This window comes from Neltuma alba, unplaced genomic scaffold (assembly GCF_004799145.2).
Source record: "Neltuma alba isolate B1F8T4 unplaced genomic scaffold, ASM479914v2 tig00002165_pilon, whole genome shotgun sequence".
Classification (NCBI taxonomy): Eukaryota; Viridiplantae; Streptophyta; class Magnoliopsida; order Fabales; family Fabaceae; genus Neltuma; species Neltuma alba.
Genome location: NW_021632765.1, coordinates 571,134 through 594,939, shown reverse-complemented (window position 1 = coordinate 594,939; position 23,806 = coordinate 571,134). Strand labels below are relative to the sequence as shown.

Here is a 23,806-nt window from a genome sequence, read left to right as displayed (position 1 = left end):
GCACTACATTATATCATATTTTTTTCGGGTATTATATTCACATAAGTGAGAAAATTGGCTTTAGTAAAGAAGGGAGTTTGATGAAGCAAACATTCTTGGTTATCCTTGGGGGAAGTCTTGCTCTCCTTCGAGTCCTCTTCTCCATCTAACAAGTGAAGGTTCTGGTTCTCCCCTCCTTCTGTCCAAGTTCAATTCGTCTCCTTGCACTTAAATCTTTTTTAATACCCAGATTTATATCCTTTTCTCTTTCTAACTTGGAAAATTTTCGTTGAAAATTAGTTCTTTTTATTGTTAGCCTCTTCATTTCTTGATTATTGAGTAAGAAACAGTGAAGAAATTGTAGAAGCAGTAGACCATTCCTTCGGGTTACGATATGGCGGCCGCAGAACCCCAGAGGACTCCTCAAGAAGTTGAGGATATAATTCTCAGGAAAATTTTTCTCGTTTCCCTCACTGATGCCACGGGAAAGGATCCTAGAGTCGTTTACTTGGAATTGATAGCAGCTGAGATTCTCAGCGAGGGCAACGAATTGAGGCTTTCACGGGACTTGATGGAACGGGTTCTGATTGATCGGCTTTTTGGAAGTTTCTCTTCTGCTGAATCGCCTTTTCAGTACTTAATCAGTTGCTCTCAACGAGCACACGATGAGGGTAAAAAAATTGCAAACATGAAAGATAAAAGTTTAAGGGGTGAGATGGAATCCGTGGTGAAACAAGCAAAGAAGCTGTGTGTAGCATATTGTAGAATTCATTTGGCGAATCCTGACATGTTTCAAATTGGAAATTCTAGTGCGAGTAAACATCAGAACTCGCCATTGTTACCACTCATTCTCTCTGAGGTCGGTGGCACCATCAGTGGCTTTGGTGGGAGTGGCAATGCTGGCGGAGTTAAAAGCCCGCCTGGGTTTCTGGAGGAATTTTTCAGGGACTCAGACTCTGATAGTTTGGATCCAATATTGAAAGGGTTGTATGAGGAGTTGAGGGGTAGTGTGATGAAAGTTTCATCTCTTGGGAATTTCCAAGACTCTTTGAGGGCATTGCTGTACCTGGTTAGATTTCCCATTGGTGCAAAGTCTCTTGTAAGCCACGATTGGTGGATTCCTAAAGGAGTTTACATGAATGGATGCGCAATTGAAATGACAAGTATTTTAGACCCTTTCTTTCATGTTAGTGCTCTTCCTGATCACGCCTTTTTCAAGAGTCAGCCAGACGTTGGGTGAGTGAACTTTTGGCTTCTATGGTTTAAAGCAAATTTTTTGGGAACTTGGCGGATTATACTACCTAGTTATGAATCATGAGAAGAAGATTACTACTACTGTCTCTAAGAATAATGATGTTGAATTGCTGCATTATTGACTCCCCACCCTAGTCTTTCATATATGAAGTTTTTTGTATCCAAGTTTATTTAACAAATGTTAGCACAGAAAGCCTAATACCTAATTGGGCCTTTTGGGCCGACAAAACTCTAGACCTAATTTAGTTTATGTTGCTACCGCTAGAAGTAATTAATAATATCTGTTTATGTATTTTTTGAATTCTTATTTTATTCTCCTAATTCTCCTAGGATCTCAGAATATATCTCTTATCCTTGAGAGATACTCTTAGCCCTATTTATTCTTTGTACTCGTACATTTTTCAGTCAAGTGAATAAGATTATTCAGCCTACATGGTATCAAAGCTATGATTAAATTTGGCCACGGTTTAAGTCCCAATGACCAAGGCTATGATAACCCTTCGACCAACCCTTCAGGGTTTGCAGCAACGGCTGCAAACCCTAGCCCTTTACCCTCATCTGATGCTAGTCTAGTATCTATAACCATCTATCGACTGAACGATCAGAATTACCTATGATGGGCTTCCAGTGTCAGACTGTACGTGATGGGAAAAGGAAAATTCGGTTACTTGTCTGCTACTCTAAAGGCACCAGAACCAACAGACTCCAAATTCGCCACACGGGAGGCCGAGAATTCTATGGTCCAAGCATGGTTGATTAACTCTATGACAACTGAGATAAGCTGCCATTTTTCCTTCATTCATACAACCCACGAAGTCTAGGAAGTAGCCAAGGATAGGTTCACATCAGTGAAGAATAAATTTGCAATCTTGGAGATTGAGAGCTTTCTTCATGACTTTAAACGGGTAACCTTTCAGTCACTCAATGTTATACTAATTTGTTTGTTAAATGGCAACAGCTTGACATGTATGATATTCATGAGTGGAATTGTTCTAGAGATATCAAGGAGGAAAAACAAATTTTCAAATTCCTACTTGGTCTAGATGCAGCCTATGATGATGTACGTGGGAGGATCATGAGTTCGGACAACCTCCCATCTATACGGGAAGTCTTCTCTATGGTCAAAAGTGAGGAGACTCGGAGAAAGCTAATTTCTGGTGATTCCTCAAAGGCAGTTGAGCATCAACCCCACGGTCTGCTCCCAAAAGATACATCAAGAGAGGAGGAAAAACCGAGGCAAGGGAAATGGTGCAACCACTGCCGCAAGAAGGGACATATAAGGGAAGTGTGCTGGAAACTGCATGGCAAACTAGCTAAAAAGGGGAAGCAAGATAACAGAGGATATTCTGGAAGTATTAAAGGAAACACTGAAAAGGAATCAAATTAATCAAAGAGGAAGTAGAACTGCTTAAACGAATCTTGGAAATGTAAGGAATTGAAAGACACGCAGCAAAAAAAATAACTTTAAAATTTTCCAATCCCTTGCCCAGATCTATCGATTGTGTTTAAGTCAAGTAGTAAGAGGTGTTACCTGCAGTATTCGAATCGTTGGTGGCTCGAGGATTCCGACGTTCAGGATGCTTATGCCCTTTTTTCGATCGTGAGAAGTCGACAACTCAGATCGGCTTCCTTTACCAGTATCCACACGAACAGCGTTCCAATCACGAACGACGTGCTAGCGCCTCTTGTCCTTCCAGGGTTTTAGAATCCGTCCTCACCGTCTCTCTTTTGGCCGTTTCTTATCTGCAAACCTTTTGCACTCTCTACTTCAAACTCTAGCTCCTAATATCAAATATATAGGATGCTATGGGTATTATGAAGGATATTGGAAGATTAATTTCGAAATCAATACAATATCATATATTGCGTAATCTGATAAGAAATTAGTTAAATAAATATCCGTCCCTACAGATTTAATTAACCTATTTATTTAATTCAAAATAAAGATATGACGGAATTATATTTGATTTATCCTAATAAATCAAATTTGAGATATTATAAGATATCATATCAATCTAAATTTCAAATTTAAAAGTGATAGAGATTTAATTTATCCTTATAAATCAAATCTTATAAATATCTCTTATATCATATTATATATATATATATACACGTCCACCCTAGATTATTCATTGAATCTGAACATATCTTAGATTCAATGAATCTAGATATCATAACTCGTGTTTGGCTATTTTGTGTGCGACCCTGTAGGCCCATATGAAGTTGGCAGTGGGCCATTTACTATAATGACTCACAAGTCGTAAGCGGTCTCTAGCAAGACATCACGACTACCCAAATCATATGAGGATCGATGAACAATGTAACCTTTCATACAACCATATCACGTCCCTTTTGTCACACGACATTTTGGTCATGGATGAGGCATGGAGAACGTCATCCTCCTATTCCTGACCGTTACTTTCTCGATCCCTGAGTAGTCTGAGTATAGAAATGGAACTACCTTTTCATTATAGTATAGCCATATATTTCTCAAACTCACTAATATCTCTCTATGAATGTGAGGGACAAATTCCATCTTAACCATTCACATTCCTCCATATGAAAAACCACTAAGCCTGAACATAGTCTTTATGATCACTCGGTCAAAAGTGACTTTTGACTAGATCAAAGCTGAGCGTTTCTCATGTAGGAATCCATGATGATCTCAAGTCAAAAGGCATAGTGACATGGTTTGTATATGAGAGAAGCTTATGACTTAACCCATGCAGCTCTCTCATAGCGGGTCGGTCCGACACCTTGTACTCTTACATGTGCCTATGACTTTGATTTATATCTTTATACATCTTCAAAGTCATACTGGTCTTATTTTATCTCTGTTCCCACATAGATGACCGACCAGGGACATTTAGGATAAAATCATGAGTTATCCAAGGATAGTCATCACAGTAAACATGCAAATAATATGATAACATAATTAAGAAATTCATAAATCAACAATGTTCATAACACAATGATTGGCCCCTAGGGCACAATTTCCAACAGGAAAGGCATCAACTAAAAGAAAAATCAGTATCCTTAGGATACATTGCCCACACAGGTAAAACAATTCTTGCTCTAAAAACTTATGTGCATCGTCAAGATTTATGGATTGTTGATTCAGGAGCTACATATCACATGACCGATAATCCTGATTTATTGACTAATATTAGACCGTGTACACTTAATATTTCTATCCAAGTTGCTTATTGGAAGTCTGTAAAGGTTATGGGATTTGGGACTACTTGGATAAATGATAAACTAGTTTTATATGATGTGTTTTGTGCTCCAAAATTGAAATGTAGCTTGCTCTCTGTCAGAACTATCACTAATACTTAGAGTTGTAATGTCTATTTTTCTGCCACTACTTGTGTATTTCAGGATCTGGAGTTGAGGGAGACGATTGGCATAGCTAAGATCCTAGAAGGGCTCTATTGCTTGGAAATCGACAGTTCAAAGACTCAAAGTTACCTTGCTATGAGGACTTCATCTATTTTTTCCGGTTCTTCAAATAAAGATCTGTTGTTATGGCACTATAGGTTAGGCCACCCAAATTTCCATTACATGTTGAAACTCTTTCCTGAATTCAATAAAGAAACTTTATCTTGTGAAATTTGCCAAATAGAAAAACATACCAGATCCTCTTACAAATCCCTACCTCATAATTGTCTGAACCTTTCAATCTCATACATAGTGATATTTAGGGACCTACACAAGTTAATTCATTAACAAATGCAAAATGGTTTGTAACCTTTATTGATGATTACCCGCGGGTAACGTGGGTATACCTCATGAAAACAAATCTAATCTTGTACCTACCTTTATCAAATTTCACAAAATGATCACTACTCAATTCCAAACAAAAATTCAAACACTTAGAAGTGACAATGGGAGGGAATACCTAGCTAATACTCTACAAACCTATCTCTAAGAAAATGGCATCATTCACCAAACAAGTTGTGTCAACACCCCACAACAGAATGGGACAGCTGAAAGGAAAAATAGACATATGCTTGAGATTACCCATGCCCTATATTCACTAATAATGTTCCAAACTGGTATTGGGGTGAGGCAGTCCTCACTGCTACACATCTTATCAACAGAATGCCTTAAAAAATACTCAATTTTCAAACCCTCATGAGTGTCTTAACCAAGACCAAACACCACCACTACTACCCAAATTCCCTAAAAAATTTTGGTTGCATAGCCTATGTTCACCTTTCACCAGGAAACAAATTTGATCCCAGAGCTGCCAAATGCATTTTTCTTGGGTATTCTACCTCAAGGGTTATAAATGTTACTCACCTACCTTGCATAAATTCTTTATGACTATGGATGTCACTTTCGAAGAAAATCAAGCCTATTACCCCAAAACACCCGTTCAGAGGGAGAGTGATAGGGAATGGGAGCTTCTTTATAAACTTGAATCAGTTTCAGAACCAATTAATATCCTACCTGAACTTGAACCAGACCAACATAGACCAAAAACATTACCGAACCTGAACCCACTGAACCCAAGACACCTGCTGCTGACACTACCAGGCCAGACACAAACCTAGACAGACCTGAACCTTTACCCGAACCAAGTGCCAATGATCAAGGATTGATTTAAGTACATGAAGAGACTAGTGCATCAGAAAATAAGGAAATAGAAGAACATGAAACAGCCTTAAGTCGAAGTGATAGAAACCCCTCTAGCTCAAGGCAACACCAAGAACCAAACTCAAATCCAGGTCCTAATGATCTTGGATGGCCAATTGCTCTAAGAAAAGGGGTAAGGCAATATACTCGTCATCCTATAGGCAACTTTGTTTCTTATGATAAACTATCATCTTGTATGAGAGTTTTCGTCACCAAGCTAAATGAGGAACAGATCCCCTTCAACATTTAAGGAAGTTGTCCTGGATTTTAGGTGGCGAGCAATGAAGAATTAAATGCTTTAAAAAAAACTAGACATGGACAATTGAAAAACTACCTCCACAGAAGATAACAGTTGGATGTAAGTGGGTATTTACCATCAAATACAATGCTGATGGAACAATAAACAAATTCAAAGCCCGTTTAGTGGCCAAAGGATACTCACAGACACAGGGAATAGATTATCAAAAAACTTTTGCCCTCGTAGCCAATGGCAGCAAATCTTGAATGGGGATCTTGAAGAAGAAGTTTACATGAAAATTCCTGAAAGAATAACAGAACATGGTGATTCGAAGCATGGCATGTAAGCTGCGTAAATCACTATATGGACTAAAACAATCTCCTAGGGCCTGGTTTGAGCGATTTACCAAAGTGGTGAAAAGTTCTGGGCACACTCAATGTCAAGCAGACCATACTCTCTTTGTAAAACACTATGGGACCAAGATTTGCATTCTCGTAGTGTACGTTGACGATATAGTTTTAACAGGGGATGATAAAGATGAAATAAGGCAACTTAAGAGCACTCTTGCAAATGCATTTGAGGTAAAGGACCTAGGCAGTCTTCGATATTTTTTGGGAATGGAAGTGGCTCGATCTAAAGCTGGGATCCCTGTATCTTAGCGAAAATATATACTTGACCTACTCAAAGAAACAGGCATGCTAAGAGCTAAGCCATCCTCAATTCCTATGGATCCTTCGGTCAACCTAGAATACGAGAAAGAGGGGGTACCTGTTGATGCTAAAAGGTATAGGAGACTGGTTGGAAAACTAATCTATTTATCTCACACTCGACCAAATATTAGTTATGCTGTAGGGGTAGCAAGTCAATTTTCATCATAGCCACAAGAACAACATATGCAAGATGTATACACTATCTTGAGATACCTCAAAATGACACCGAGAAGGGGAATATTCTTTGCTAAAGGAACTTCTCGAGACATTGTTATATATACAGATGCTGATCATGGCAAAGACAAAGAAAATAGAAGGTCTACAGGAGCATACTTTACTTTTGGGTGGGGTAATCTGGTTACATGGAGGAGTAAGAAACAGACCGTAGTCTCACAAAGCAGTGTTGAAGCAAAATTAAGAGCTCTAGCAAATGGGCTGTGTGAAGGAATCTGGCTCACTAGAGTTCTAAGGGAGTTGAAAATAGACTTTAGTCTCCCTTTTAAACTATGGTGTGACAACAAATCAGCTCTACAAATGGTTTATAATCCAGTTCACCATGAAAGGACCAAACATGTGGACATTGATAGGCATTTCATAAAGGAAAAGGTTAAGGCAAACATAATGGACCTAGAATACCTACGATCCAATTTGCAAGTGGCAGATGTTCTTACAAAGCCATTGGATAGAAGCAAGTTTGAATTCTTCAGAAGCAAGCTGGGCATGTATGATATCTACTTGCTAGCTTGAGGGGGATTGTTAGCGTAGAAAGCCTAATACCTAATTGGGCCTTTTGAGCCGACAAAACCCTAGACCTAATTTAGGTTATGTTGCGGCTGCTAGAAGTAATCAATAATATCAGTTTATATATTTTTTGAATTCTGATTTTATTCTCCTAATTCTTAGGCTAGAATCTTTCTAGGATCTCGAAATATATATCTCATCCTTAAGAGATACTCTTAGTCCTATTTATTCTTTGTACTCGTACCTTTTTCAGTCAAGTGAATAAGATTATTCAGCCTACAATAAAATTGCACTTTCATCATGTGATTTTTGCTAATTCTCTAAGTATACCAAGAGCTCCTACCCCTTATGGCCTTATAAACAACCAACTCTTTTTTCATTACTCACAGTGACATCTGGGAAACCTCTAGAACACACACTGTTGACCATCATTGCTAGTTTGCCACTTTCATTGATGATTACACAAGAACTACTTGGATTTATCTTATGAAATAAAAATCCCAAGTGTTTGATTTTCAAAACTTTTCATAAGGTGATTCAAAATCAGTTCAAGGCTGAAATTCAAATTTTTAGAAGTAATAAGGCAAAAGAATACCTAAGCCAGTCTTTTAGTCAATATCTTGAATCTTATAGCATTATTCACCAAACATCTTATGCCCATATATGCCAATAAATTGGGATTGCTGAAAAGAAAACTAGACGCCTCCAAGAAGTCACTAGAGCTATCATGCTTACAAGACATCTTCCAAACTAGTTTTGGAGAGATGCTGTTCTTATTGCTGCTTTTCTTATCAAAAGAATCCCTTCAAAAACTCTCAAATTTAAAACCTTTTTGCAAATGTTATTTGAAGCCTATCCCTCTATGCCCTTATTAAACATTGTTTCTCAAAAGGTTTTGGGGTGTGTTGTTTTTGCCCACAATATGCATGGGAATAAGCTTGATACAAGGGCTCATAAATGTATTTTCTCATTATTCAACCACTGAAAAGGGTTAAAGGTGTTATTCTCCTACTCTCAAATCATATTTTGTGTCAATAGATGTTACCTTCTTCAAAGAACAATCCTACTACCCCAAAAAGTTCATTCAGGGGGAGAATTTCCAGAGTGAACAGACCATTGTGGAAAAGCTTGAGTCAAGGCAGGCAGAAATAAAATATACTTAATCAAGAGATCAGACAACAGATTTACTAACTAAGGGACTACCTAGTTCCAAGTTTGAGGAGTTAAGTCACAAGCCGGGAATGATAAATATCAATTTAGCAGCTTGAGGGGGTTGATAGCGTGATAATCTCCTAATTTCCAGGAATATTATTCTGTCTTTAATGTTATTCCTTTCCTTCATATAGCAGATTTGACGCACCTTGTAATTATTACAGAATCTCTTAATCCTAGGCTAGAATATGGGATATTATAGCTAATTGCATCCAATAGTATAAAGGTGAGCCTCAACCTTTCCTTTCTTTTTGTGTTCTTTTTGTTTTTCTTCTCTCTTCAACCTCTCCTGCAATAATCCATTGGACAAAATGGATTAGTTTCTCAAGAATAAAGATTGGAAAACTAAGATAATATAAAGGTTAGCCTCAGCCTTTTCTTTTGCTTGTGTTCCCTTTTTTCCAAATTATTTCTTCAACCTCTTCTGTAACAATCAATTGTACAAAAATGATTAGTTTCAAAAGAATAAAGGTTAGAAAATAAACAATCTTGATTATAGTTTTTGAGTGAGCTTTAACCTTGTCTTTCTTTTTGTATTCTTTTTCCTCGTGTTCCTTCTTCAAGCTCTCCTACAACAATCCATTGTATAAAATGAATCAATTTTCCCAGAATAAATGTCAGAAAACTAAGACCCATTATAATAGTATAAAGGTGAGCCTTGGCTTTTCCTTCGGTTTGTGTTTCTTTTCTTCATGTTCTTTCTTCAAACTCTCCTGCAACAATTGGTTATGCAAAATGAATCAATTTCCCAATAATAAAGGTTCCAAAAGCTAAGAATAATTAAAATAGTATAAAGGTGAGCCTTGGCCTTTCCTTTTGTACGTGTTCAACATGTTCCTTGTGCAACCTATCCAGCAATAATCCATTGTAAAAAATAATATAAAGGTGAGCCTCAGCCTTTCCTTTCATTTGTATTCTTTTTCTTCATGTTTTTTCTTCAACCTCTCCAACAATAATCAGTTCTACAAAAAGGATTAGTTTCTCAAGAACAAATGTTTGAAAATTAAGAAAAATTACAATAATTTATAGGCGAGCTTAAACCTTTTCTTTCTTTTTGTATTTTTTCCCCGTCTTCAATCTCTTCTACAACAATTCATTATACAAAATGAATTAGTTTTCTTAGAATAAAGTTTGGAAAACTAAGAAACATTATAGTATTATAAAGGTGAGTCTTAGCCTTTCCTTTTGTTTGTCTTCTTTTTCTTCATGTTCTTTCTTTAACATCTCCTACAACAATCTGCAAAAAAGATTAGATTCTAAGAATAAATCAACAAAAATAGCACAAAAACAAGTCATGGACTAATGAAATGGATCCTCCCTTTGCTTCAAAGGTTCATAGAACAATAATTTGAAATTCACTGCAACAAGGGCATGACAAGTCAAAATTGCATGGTTGATGATGATAACTTGAATTTGCTAAAAGGCATCTTCATTTGGAAATAGAAACTCCTCACTTTGTCATGAACTATAAGGTTAAAATACATCTCCCTTCTCATTTGCTGTGCAAGCTCTTCATCTTGTGCCACCTAAAAATAAGTGCTACCAATGATTTTATTTCCCCCCCAAAACAAGCAACATCCTTGGCTATTGCCAGAAAAATAAACGCTTAAACTCGAGTCTTAACATATAACTAGACAGAGGATACATGACTCAACTTGAAGACAAACCTGTATTGCCAAAACGAGGAAGTACAAAACATACGGATATTTTCCCAACCCAATAGCTTTCATGTCAAGGCATGCATGCAACATGGTAACTAGTCTAGCAAGGGCAATCCTGTTAGGAGAAGAGGAGAACAATGTCATTCAGAAACCTTTTCAATGAAGCAATACGTGTCACTTTTGATTTTCTTTTAGATGATAGATGCAAGAAAACTTCCCGTCCCTTCCCAAGTTATGAATTTAAGTGATTTGAATGAAGCATCAAATGCTAAGCTCAAAAATAAAAAATGCCCAAACAAATGGAAATATAAGAGTCACAAGCAAAGGAAAACCAAGGTAATTCAGCATCTTTCCTGTCAAAGTCACTTCACATGAATCAAGTTTTTAAGCACCATGGCAACAGGTTTAACATGGTGAACCTAAGCTCATAGTCCCTCACCAATGGCATGTGTTTAGCTCTCTCACTCAAAGTGTCTAGGCTTGTGTTTACACTCAAATCCACCATACCTAATCCCTTTTCCATATGCTTGGCTATTATCTAGGTTCTCCACCACTAACAATCAAATGCTAGCCATAGATCAAAAGGACTTTTTTGGGTGGTAAAGTAGGCTTGGTTAAGAAACAAGTGGGAAATAAAAGAAAGGATATAAAAGCACAAAGTAGATACTTTAGAAAATCAAGAGCCATTTAAGAAATAATGGGGTAGATAGAATATGCATACAATAAATTTGAGGCCTAGAATTCACAATCACTTAATGATGAAAGGAAAATATACATAAACAAGTATATCATCTCTCTTCCTTTTCTTTCTTTCTTTCCATTGTTTTTCTTTTTTTTCCCTTCTTTTTTTTTCCTTTTTTTTCCTTTTCCAATTTTTTTTCAACTTCTCTTTTTTTTTTTGGCCTTTTTCAACTTCTTTTTTTCTACCTTTTTTGAGTCTTTTTCACTTTTTCCTCCTCTTTTGAGGCCTAGAATTCACAACCACTTAATGAACGAAGGGAAATATATATAAATAAGATCATCTCTCTTCCTTTTCTCTCTTTCTTTCCATTGCTTTTCTTTTCTTTTTTTTTTTTTTTTTCCTTTTTTTGCTTTTCCAAGTTTTTTTCAACTTCTCTCTTTTTTCTTTTTTTTTTTGGGGCCTTTTTCAAGCTTTTTCAACTTCTTTTTTTTTCCCTGCCTTTTTTGATTTTTTTCCCCCCACTTCTTCCCCTCTTTTGAAATTTTTTTCCCAAACCCTTTTTTTGATCTTTTCCCCCCTTCCTTTTTCATTTTTTTGCTTTTCCTCTCAATTATACACACTTTCCAGTCAATCAAATACAATCAAAGCAAATAGGCCATAGAACATAATTATGCATTCCTATATATCCCATACATAAAATGTAAGACTCCCAACAATCTAAAATACCTTGACATGGTAGGAATATATTTATCAAGTTTTCCTTAGCTGTGGGTTCTGAATGAAAAGATAATTTAAGGCTCAAAGTGGTTAAGCAATGGATGTTGTAATCATCAAGGTAGGCTATTTGGATCTAGCTATAAACAAAATGAATGCCTTTATCATTTCCATGTCTAGCAAATGCCAATATGTGGTCTCAAACAAGATACAAGCCAAGTTCTAGAGTGGGGAAAGAGATAGGTGGTACACACATGAAATGAATATGAATAGGCCCAAATATCTCACTAGGTCATGACTACCTACTTAGGATTCACCTAAAGCCAAAACAATTGCCATGTAGCTTTTTTACTCAAAACACGATCAATCACTTATCAATTCAAGAATGCATCCCAACCAAGGATTACCTCATACTTGCAATTCCCACATCCAAAACAATTTTTTGTCAATTTTTTTTAAAAAAATTTTCTAACTTTTTCCCCCTGACATGAAATAAAGCAAGCATACAAAACTCAAACCTAGAAGTAAAATGCCATCAACGCAAGCTAGTGCAATTAATCCACCCCAATCAAATAATAAATAGCACAATATAAAAGTGCAAAAGGAAAGTGTACAACCGGGCCAAGCTAAGTGCCATCTTGAACAACCAGCTCCTCCATGTTATGCATGGGAAACACCCCATCAAAAGACCTCGAAAAGCTAGCCCCAGCGTGTCCTTCTTATAAATCTTCACAAGACACAAACAAAATAAATTTGTTGAAAATGAACTTGCAGCTTTAAATCAAAGGTTGGATTAAGCACACGGTGCATTTCCTAAAAGTTAAACCATTGAAATTTTTTATTTTAAAAATTTAGGATACTCATACTAATGATTAATCATTAAATTTATGAATGATTCATAAAATAATTTGGTATCAATCAGCTCATACCCCTTTTAGCTCACTTTATATCAAATGTCATAAGAAGTGAGTATTTTCAACCAAAATGCAAGTCAACTCAGGCACCATATGATATAGAACATGATCCGTAATCTGTACATTTCGAACTTGAGAGATGCAATCAGAATAAATTTGTCAAACCTTTTATAGTGTCAAACAGCAAAATAAACTGTCAGATATTATATTAATCATTAAAAAAAATCCAGCTTACATAGCCCAATCAACGTAAATAGTTTGACTAAGAAGTTCATATCCATTCAAATCCTCTTTTGCATTTTGCGCTTCCACAACATGCTCATATTCGATGAACAAATGGCCCAAAAATCAAAATAGTTAGAAGCTGATATTAGTGCAATAATCAAACTATTGACGTGATCACGCTGCTAACCAAAAGTAATGATTTCAACTAGGTAACTAGAAATAGCCAATTCTCTCTTGCTACTTCCTACCATTTATTTTGTTTGACACTGTGAGAAAGAAAACCCGTAATAAAGGATACTGTTTTATATAGAAGAGACCCATCAAAAGTTAGCTCATAGCACCTTAAGTTCTTTATCTTTGCAATGGAGCTTCAAGAAATTAGGACGAAAAGTATACTAACACATTTGTTTCAAAGAAGCCCAACCTACTTTAATGTTTCACACCTAAGATTTATGTGTTGTAATCACATATCAAGCTCTTAAATATATTTTATTACCCAGTATTATTAAATGCTATGACATAATCAGCAAGGTTTGCGAACAGATACAAACATTGTCAATTCCAGATTGTGCACAACTTTATCAACCCGCTTCTCTATATTTACAACTTTAGAAAGGAAATCCAAAGCATTGCTCCTAGTCGATGTGTGCAAAAATTACAAAAGAACTGCCAAAATATTTACAAACATGCACAGCAAGGGAAGAATCAAAGGGAAGGAGAGACTCACATCATGAAGACCGGGCTCAGCCTCGGCGGTGAGGGAGTCAAAATCAGACCCATAAAGGCTGGAGTTACGATCCGGCCAGTCCGCGAGGAAGGAGCGTAACCAATAATGGCAAATTTGAGCTTCTGAAGAGGGGAGAAACAAGGGCAAATGCAGGGTATCAACGACGGCCCAGCCATCTTCGCCGATCAAGTCACAGTCCGCTGGCTCGTCACCGCCTCGCCGTCAGTTGCGGCTCCCTACTTCACTCTATGGTCGTTCTCTCCGGCCAGGTAAAAACTCAACGATGCTCGAGAGGGAACCTCTCGCAAGAATTTTCAATCAATCAGAAGTAGAACTTGTTGAGGGGAAAAATTTGTTTGGCTGATTCTTCTAGTTGCTTCGCGGGAAATAAAAAGCCGGCCAACGGAACTATTTCTTCTAATTGCTTCGCTGATTAGGAAAGGAAAAGCCGGCCAACGGAACTATTTCTTCTAATTGCTTGGCTGACAAGGAACAACGGTACTATTTCTTTTTTTCTTTTTTTCTTTTTAAATAAAGGGGAACTATTTCTTTCAATGGTAAAATTCGATTAACATATCTTCCATCAAAATACTTACCATTAATTTCAAAATAAACTTCAATCTTAAATTTTAAACATGACATTTATGACGGAAAACAAATAGTGACTCAAAATTAGGTTGGGGTTTAAATTTATTATTTATTTTTATTAATTTATTACGGGTAAAGGTGTAAATTTACTGTTAATCTTAATTCTCATATGCATCGAGCACCCCAACCTTTTTATCTATAATCTTATTTTTTTTAATGTAATTCTAACTCTAATCTTTAGATGCAATTTTACTTGTTGCATAAAAAAATCACATGTAAAACTGTATATTAAAAAGATCAGGATGCATTTAAGAATAAGATCAAGGATAAATTTGCGCCTTTACCCATTTATTAATATTAACTTATTAAATATTATATTTTAATTTGCTAATATAATTTATTAACTTAATTTTTGAAGCAGAATTATAATTATAAGTTTTAAATAGAAAATAGATTTTTTCCTCCTTTCATGAAAACAATTGTAAGGCCGTGCTTTTCTTAAATATTTAGTTTTTCCATCACAACCAAAAAAATTAGGATAATTTCAATTGTGGCTTTCTTAATTGATATCATTTAAAGGATGTTGACTACCAAATTGTAATTTAATGGTGTTGAGGAAGGAGTTGCAATTTTTTTATAACAAAATAATATCTCTTAATTGAGAATTTCCCTTTCTTTAAATAGGAATAATGGGAAGTTAAAACGTAGTCTAAAATCAGTACTCCCTCGTCATCCTTCCCATGAGATTGTGGGTGAATACTCAATGTATGGTATGAATAATACAAAATAATTTCTATATAATATATGTGTTTGTGTGCGCGTCCAAGCGTGCTAGCTTGGGCTCCAATAATTGCTTCTTCTTCTTTCCTTTTTTTTTGCTTTTTTTTTTGGGGGGGGGGGGGAGCAGGACAATCTGAGGCACGCCTCTTTCTGTCCACAACCACATATTTCAGGACATTCAACCCACTGATATTTATGTCAGAAGGTGGTTTCCATATGGGGGAGGGTTGACTGTGGGTCTATCACATTCACAACAGATACTATTAATATATAGAGGCCTGCTCAGGTGAGGTTGCGATACGTTCAGTTTTTCTCTCTAACCTCATGGCAGGTTTTGTTATTTATTAATTATTAAGTGAGGATATGATTGATTTAGGTGGTAATATGGGAATTTGGAAAGTTGGAATGAATGGTGCCGAGGGATGTTCTAAATCCGGTAAGAACAACTCCTCCTCCTTGTGACGAATCTGGTGAGGACAAAACTAAATGGGGTTATTCTTTGGAGTAAGATTATGTAGTTGCTGATGTGTATGCTGTGATAAGAAGTGAGGAAGGGCAGAAGGATATGTCATGGATAAGATATGGAAGTGGAGGGACCCAGAAGAATACAAGCTTTCCTATGAATTGCCGCTCATGATAATCTTTTAACGATTGAAAGAAGGAGAAGAATTTTGGGATATTTGAAGGATTGTCAAAGGGATTGAGGAAGAGTTAATTCATGTATTACGAGAGTGTGGTGTTGCGAAGAGTAAATGGAGCAATGAAATTAATTGATTGAAGGTTCAGAGTTATCTCTTGAAGGGAAAGGAGTGGTTTTAGGTAGAATTTGAGCAGGAGAAATGTGAAGTGGTAGATGGTGTTTGGCGTGGTTGGTACTTATGGCAAGGGAGGAATAGGAAATTGTTTGATGATGATTTTGTTATGCCTCATGATCTGAAATTGGTTATAACTAAATAGGTAAATGAAATTCTGTCTGCTAATTATAAGTTTGGTGCTATGCGCTGTAGAAAGTAGGTGAAGAACATTAGATGGCAAGCTCCTGAGCATGGTTGGATGAAGCTAAATGTGGATGGTGCTGTGAAAAGGTTGTTAGGTGAGGCAGTCTATGGTGGAATCCCTGGAAGCAGTGATGGAGGATGGGTAAAGGGATTTGGTCAAGGTTTAGGAAGATGTTCCGTGATATAAGCTGAGCTGTGAAGTGTTATTAAAGGTCTTCAAATGACAAGGGAGACTTCTATTAACAATTTTATTGTGGAAAGTGATTTTACCTTGTCGTTAGTCTTCTTGAGAAAGTTAGAGGGTGTTTTGATGAACTCTTACTTTGTTTCATATTGTGAAAAAGGAATTGATATGCCTTGAGAATATTAGAGTATAACATGAAGTTAAAATATGGGAAAATTAAACACGTCAGTTTATTAATCTAAGGTCTCTTAAAATTTTAAAATAAATACGACCCTATTCTAAATTAGAAATCACGTCATTCTTCCTATCCTGACTGTAAGCTCATGGGGTGGATTAACAAGTCAATAAAAAACTATTAACAAGTTAGGGGTGTCAGTTAACAACTAAATTAAAAAGATACTATAACTTTCACATAAGATCAAATTATTACAAATGAGTATTATATAACAATCTTTAAGCTAAAATCATATGTGACCAAGGCGTACACACTAATATTAGATAAAATTATGGGTTTATATATCATAATTTTGTTCCAGGCAAACACTAATAAGCTTATAGGTACAGATTAACAGAAGCGTATAAGGATTTTCCTAGATTTCATCTTATATGGAAGTTATATTGTCCCATAAATTTAGTTGTCAATCAACACTTCTTGACTTGTCAATAGGTTCCCATTGACTTGCAAATATTTACCCATGAGCTTGTAAATGGATGTTCACAACAAAATTATAATATAAATTCATTATTTCATCTAATATTAATATACATGATTTGGTAACACATGATTTTAACTCAAAGATTGTGATATAGTACTCTTTTGTTATAATTTGATTTATATGGTTGTTATATTATCTCATAAATTCAATTGTCAACTAATACTCCCTGATTTATTAATAACTTCCCATCGACTTGTTAATCCATTCTCATGAACTTGTCAATTAAGGAAGAAATAAGGATATAATTTCTTATTTAGAATATATTACTTTCAGGTCGCATGATACCTCCTATTCATTTTGAAATTTCACAAGACCTTGGATTAATAAATTGTATTGCTTGGATATGTGTGTAATTTTTCCTTAAAAAAATCCAGCAAAACCAAAAAAAAAAGTCCAGCAAAATATTGAAAATTTCATATTTCTTCAACTTTGATAACTCGCAATCAAATTTGAGGGGCCTCCTATGCTTAACTTTTTTAAAACTTATTTTCTTAATAAAAATAATTATTTCATTAGATGTGCATGATATTCTACATGATCGCTAAGCAATGATATGGACATATTAAAATACTAATTGGCCGAACTCGCTTTATGTTCTTGACATCAGCGAAACAGTACAATAATAAATAAATGGATGAATATATTAAAATTTCAATAACTTTTTGGTCAAAAAATTTGGCAAGAGTCAGCATAACAAATCAGTCGCTTTGTCCCCCCCCCCAAAAAAAAAAAGTTTGGAATCAAGTCCCTTCGTCTTTTTTCTTACCCAGTCCTTTGAATTTATTCCGACAGCTTTGTTCTAAATATTATCTCTAGTTAACTAATTTGAATATATTAAAAAAATTAGTTATTTGTAATAAATAAGTATTATTTTTTTAAAATATTCTTGCTAATCAAGTATATTAGCTAAGATTATCATTATTATAAGGATTATCTTAAAAAAATACTCTCCCAGTCCTTAATATAAGACTTATTTAACTAATTTGATTAAATTAAGGAAGTTCGGTAACTTAGCTAATTATAATAAACATGACATATTTTTCCTAAAACATTAATCATTTTTCTTAATATCCTCCGTCATTCTTCTACTTGATTATGGTTGAAAGAGTATCCACAGGGATAATTTAGAAAAAATTGATAAATATGAGAAATATATTTAATATTTAGGATCAAAATCAACTCAATAATTAAATCCTATATTAAGGACCGGAGGAGTAAATAATTATGAGAAATAAAATAGATTGAGATCTTATATTTAGAATCAACATAAAAATCAAATGAGTTTTTATATTAAAGATAAAAGGTAATATTTAAAATTGAAATGTTAACGAGTTAAGAAATCCGTTTGATAAAACTGAGGTGGTGGACACCCATGTGTTAGAGAATAGTTAGGAATATTAATAATTATATTGTTATATTTGTATTATTAAGCAGTTGTAACGCTCCTGATCTCCCATCCTAATATCTCGCTAACAGCATGTAGTTAGCAGATTCTTATCGCTCTGTAACGTTCGCCTTGTGCTGTGTGTATATAAAGAAACCTAGGCACCGGAGTCTAGTGTGCCGTCAATTATATTCATTCCTAAATCTCTCTCCATGGACTCTGAATTATTTATTATTTATTTAAGTGTTTATAAACATATTTTATATAAACTCAAACAAAATTCTTTTTATATATTTATCTTATGTTTTATAAATTATGATTAAAATGTTATTTACAGGCAATTCCAAATAAATCCTGTACTGATTTTTCTAAGTGTATCTAAGCATTATTTAGGTGTAAAAATTAAGTCACATGTGAACATAATTTCTTCTACCCCCCTTCACACTAGCAAGATCGCTTCTCTCAACCTTCCTTATGCGCAGCCTCAGGGACCCTTCCCCGAATCCTTTGCCGCCTCCCTTCCCTCACATTCATTTCTTTTCATCCTACCATTAATGTTATCACAAATCTTTTGAATTCTTCGCAGTCCCCTGCTTTAGCTGCTTCTTTTTCACTCCTTCGTTTTCATCTCTTGGATTCTTCTACATAAGAGAGAAGATCACCAATGGAGAAATGGGACCATCATAAACGGCATAATAGAGAAAACCCATCTTTTTTCTCATTTCGACTCACAGATGTAAGACAGATTCACAATACAAATAAATTAAACAATAAAGAGATGTGAATCTTCTCATAAAATAATACAGCGGAAGAATCTTTGTGTACCTCTTGCCATCTGTCTTATCTTGAATTATCTCGGGATCTGAGATAGGAGAATAGAGCTGCAAAAGAGAACAACAGTTAGAAGAAAAGAGTTGTTCAGGTCTCTTCTGACTGGAATAGGGCACAGTGATGGCAACTGGATTAGCCGTCACCAGTCAGGGAACCTCAAAGGAGCAGATAGGTATTTCACTCGCTCACAGAATATTCAGCCGTCAACTCAATTGTTGTATCTCACCATCAGAGAGTTATCAACACATATATAGACTGAAAAGCTTAACCCTACTGGGCTTGGGCCTTGTTTGACTGAAAGGGCCACACTCAGAGTATTTTATTAATTTCCTAATATATATCTAAATAATAATTATAATAAAATATCTAACATTCTCCCACTTGGCCCTTATACGTATGTCAATTGCCGTGCCTCAGTAAGCTAAGGCTATACTGCAAGAATCATGGCGACAAGTCCCCTCAAGTCGGGTATTATCTTCCATGCATCACAGGCAGCATCCTTACTTAATGGGTATACCTTTATGAACAAACTCAATTTTGTTCGGTTCCTACTTTATGTTTATCAACCTCAAACACAAATGTATATACAATCATAACAAGAGATGACAAACCATAAATTTCATTGCTCATACCTCAACTAATCAATTGGAGGACGAAGTCCCATGTGAGGTACGTGTGAAACAAAGTCATTCGGTTTCAACCCTTAGTCAAAGGATCAGCTAGCATTTCCTTTGTACCGATGTATTCAACCGAAATTTGGCCATCCATAACCCTTTCTTTCAAGCATAGGAATTTCAGTTCGACAAACTTACTTCGACTCTTATTCCTCTTGTTGTTGGCTATGGCCACTGCAGCGGTGTTATCACAGTACATTCTGATCGGCCTGGAGATCGAATCAACAATCTTAAGCCCAGCAATGAAATTCTTTATCCAGATCGCTTGTGAACTTGCCTCAAAACACGCAATGTACTCAGCATCACCAGTAGAAGGAGCTGTTAGAGTTTGTTTTGTACTCTTCCATGATATGGCTCCTTCTGCTAGTAGGAAGATATAACCAGTCGTAGACTTATTTGTGTCCAAACATCCTCCCAAATCAGAGTCTGAGTAACCAGTCACTTCTAGATTCTCTGTCCTCTTATATGTAAGCATGTAGTGTTTAGTCCCTTGTAGGTATCTAAACACTTTCTTTGCAGCTGTCCAATGCGCCTCACCAGGATTACTTTGGTACCTTCCCAGCATGCCCACAGCAAAGGCTATATCAGGTCTAGTGCAAACCTGTGCATACATTAAACTTCCTACTGCTGAGGCATATGGGATCCTTTCCATTTGCTTTTTCTTGAGCTCGGTTTTAGGACACTGATCTAGACTGAATTTGTCTCCTTTCTCTAAAGGAGTCACGTTGGTTGAACAGTTCTTCATCCGGAATCGTTCAAGAACTTTGTTTATATAGGTTTCTTGAGACAGGCCTAAAAGACCTTGAGTCCTATCCCTATGGATCTTAATGCCAATGACATAAGATGCCTCACCCATATCTTTCATATCAAAGTTCTTAAACAGGAACTGTTTCACCTCGTGCAATAGTCCTAGATCATTGGTTGCAAGTAATATGTCATCGACATATAAAATCAAAAATATGATATTGCTCCCACTAACCTTGTGGTATATGCATTCATCCATGATGTTCTCATCGAAACCAAATGATGTGATCACCTCATGGAACTTCAAGTACCACTGTCGTGAGGCTTGCTTTAAACCATATATTGATTTCGTTAGCTTGCATACCAAGTTTTCTTTGCCTTTCGCAATGAATCCCTCAGGCTGCTTCATATAGACCTCTTCGTCAAGATCACCATTGAGAAATGCAGTTTTAACATCCATTTGATGCAATTCCATATCAAAATGTGCAACTAATGCCATGATAATGCGGAATGAATCCTTCTTTGATACAGGAGAAAATGTTTCTCTGTAGTCGATTCCTTCCACTTGCGTAAAACCCTTGGCAACCAACCTTGCTTTGTAACGATCAATGTTACCTCGTGAGTCTCTTTTGGTTTTGTAAACCCACTTACAGCCAATGGCTTTAGACCCACTAGGTAACTCTACAAGCTCCCATACATGGTTGTTTGCCATAGAGTTCATTTCATCGACCATGGCATCATGCCACAACTTGCAATTCTCATTCTTCATGGCTTGAGTAAAGGTCAAAGGATCATTTTCAATATTAACATCACAGTCAATTTCAGTGAAGTACACAACGTAGTCACTAGGCAATGCCGGCTTTCTCTCTCTAGTTGATCTCCTCAATTCAACTTCTTGAGTTGGCTGAGGTTGCTCATCAGGAACATCCTCTATCACATTCTGTGGTGGTTCCACTTCTGTGACAGGTTGGTCAGCTTGCATATGTTCCTGATGTCTAGCATCATCAACTTGAGTTATGGGATCCACATCATGTTGTATGATAGCTCTAAAAGAAGAGTCATTGACAATTGATGTTCCCTCACCATTTGTGCTAGTGGTCTCTTCTATGTGATCAATTCCTATCTGATCACTCCCACTAATCACATCATTCTCAAGAAACTTAGCATTCCTAGATTCCACAAATCGTTTTGAAGGAGGCGGACAGTAAAACTTATAACCCTTGGACTTTTCTGCATAGCCTACAAAGTAGGCCCTAATAGTCTTAGGGTCCAATTTCTTTTCCTGTGGGTTGTACACTCTTACTTCTGCAGGACAGCCCCATACCCTTAAATGATTCAAACTGGGTTTCCAACCTTTCCAGATTTCAAAGGGTGTTTTAGGCACTGCCTTTGTTGGAACCCTGTTTAGAATGTATACAGCTGTCTTGAGTGCTTCTTTCCATAGAGAAATTGGAAGTTTGGAGCCACTCATCATGCTCCTAACCATGTCCAGCAAGGTCCTATTTCTTCTTTCAGCTACACCATTCATGTCTGGTGAGCCAGGCATGGTATATTGAGCAACTATACCTTGCTCTCGAAGAAATTCTGCAAAAGGACCAGGTGCTTGTCCTTCATTGGTGTACCTACCATAGTATTCACCACCTCTATCAGATCTTACAATCTTAATTGGTTTCCCAATTTGTTTTTCTACCTCTGCTTTATATTCCTTAAAGGCATCTAGTGCCTCGCTCTTATTATAAAGCAAATAGATATACGTGTAGCGCGAGTAATCATCGATAAAGGTGATAAAATACTTTTGACCGTGTGCGGTTAAATCAGGGCAGCAAATATCGGTATGTATAATCTCAAGCAATTCAGAACTTCTTTTAGCTCCCTTTTGTGACTTAGTGGTCTGCTTTCCCCTTATGCAGTCCACGCAAGAATCAAATTCTGAATGGTCTAAGGGTGGAAGTATTTCCTCCTTAGTTAACCTTTTGATTCTATCAATGGAGATATGTCCCAATCTCCTATGCCACAAGCTAATAGAATTCTCATTGATGACACTTCGTTTAATACCACGCGAAATATTAAAAGATTGAACAGGATCACGAATAATTTTAAATAAATTATCAATCATTGCAACGTCTGCAATCTTAACATGATGTCTGCTCAAAAACATAGAGCCCTTCTCAAGACATAAACCATAGTCCAACGGAATTAATTTTGAAATGGAAATTAAGTTCCTCATGTATGTCGGAATATAAAAAGTCTCAAAAAGGTCTACATGAGTATTATTCAAAAAAATGCGATAAGTCCCAACCAACTCCACACGGTCTGGGTTCCTGCTGCCTGATAGAACCCATTCCTCACTCGGATGTGGTGGCCTGCTTGTTAAGAAGCCCTGCATGGTTGTGGAAATGTGGATCATTGAACCAGTATCAATCCACCAAGTGTCATCATCAACATTAATAGCATGAGATTCTAAGGTAACATGAGAAGTAAACATACCTTTACGTTCAAGCCATGCCTTCCTCTTGGAGCACTCATTCTTCATGTGCCCCTTCTTCTTGCAGAAGAAGCATTTGGCATCCTTCTTATTTAAGGCGGTGGCAGGGGGAATTCTTCTCTTTCTTTTCTTCTTGTCATCCTTATTTCCCTTCTTACTACCACCCCTATTGGAGCTTTCTCCCAGATGAGCTTCCTTAGGTGCACCCTTTCCACTCATCAACAGCCTAGTTTCTTCTTGCACACACATGGACAGCAATTCATCAACTGACCATTTCTCCCTATGTGTGTTGTAAGATACTTTAAAGGCATCAAACTGAGGAGGAAGGGAGTTCAGGATTAACTGCACCAGGAATTGCTCAGTAGGCTCCATATCGAAGGATTTCAACTGAGAGGATAAATCTCTCATCTTCATTATATGCTGCCTAGTACCGCCTATACCTGTAAGCCTCATGGCACATAATTCCGACATAATGGTGCCCCCCATCTGCTTGTCTGTCGGTTTGAACTGTTTGTCCACAGCTTCCAGGTATTCTTTAGCAGTTTCGCATTTAGGGATTGCTCCCCGAATGCTCCTAGCAATCCTTGTTTTGATCAGCAGGAGAGTAAGGCGATTGTTTTTCTCCCAGGATTCATAATACTCTTTGGCCTCTTTGTCAGTCGAGCCATCAGCTGGTTTGGGAGGCCTTTCAGTTTCCAGGACATAGTCCATGTTCAGACAACCGAGA

General features: G+C 36.5%; 2 protein-coding genes and 1 long non-coding RNA gene across 4 annotated transcripts; 2 read left to right on the top strand and 1 right to left on the bottom strand.

Moving 5' to 3' along the window:
* The first annotated feature begins 358 nt into the window (after positions 1-358).
* On the top strand, positions 359-2,515 carry LOC114718858 (probable ubiquitin conjugation factor E4). 2 transcript variants are annotated; one of them, XM_028904313.1, is made up of 2 exons: positions 359-1,215; positions 2,283-2,515. In XM_028904313.1, exons 1-2 carry the CDS (start codon positions 374-376, stop codon positions 2,287-2,289), a joined length of 849 nt encoding a protein of 282 aa, XP_028760146.1. In that variant the 5' UTR covers positions 359-373; the 3' UTR covers positions 2,290-2,515. The 2 variants fall into 2 exon arrangements, with proteins under 2 accessions (XP_028760146.1, XP_028760138.1); XM_028904305.1 differs by having other exon boundaries at positions 2,277-2,515.
* Positions 2,516-2,630: 115 nt separating this feature from the next.
* Positions 2,631-4,843, top strand: LOC114718898 (uncharacterized). Its single transcript, XR_003737864.1, has 3 exons — positions 2,631-2,660; positions 4,242-4,291; positions 4,612-4,843. It is a non-coding gene; the product is annotated as an uncharacterized LOC114718898 (long non-coding RNA).
* Positions 4,844-22,792: 17,949 nt separating this feature from the next.
* On the bottom strand, positions 22,793-23,806 carry LOC114718873 (uncharacterized). The gene is made up of 2 exons (XM_028904326.1): positions 23,082-23,806; positions 22,793-22,974 (listed from the first exon to the last, which is right to left on the bottom strand). The coding sequence occupies exons 1-2, from the start codon at positions 23,788-23,790 to the stop codon at positions 22,940-22,942; spliced, it is 744 nt and encodes a 247-aa protein (XP_028760159.1). The 5' UTR covers positions 23,791-23,806; the 3' UTR covers positions 22,793-22,939.

Excerpts from the sequence above, each read along its gene's own strand:
- LOC114718858 (XM_028904305.1), top strand. The coding sequence starts at position 374 with ATGGCGGCCGCAGAACCCCAGAGGACTCCTCAAGAAGTTGAGGATATA.
- LOC114718873 (XM_028904326.1), bottom strand. The coding sequence starts at position 23,790 with ATGGACTATGTCCTGGAAACTGAAAGGCCTCCCAAACCAGCTGATGGC. Across the intron at positions 22,975-23,081 it reads GGCATGGCTTGAACGTAAAG|GGCTTCTTAACAAGCAGGCC; the intron begins GTATGTTTACTT and ends ACAACCATGCAG.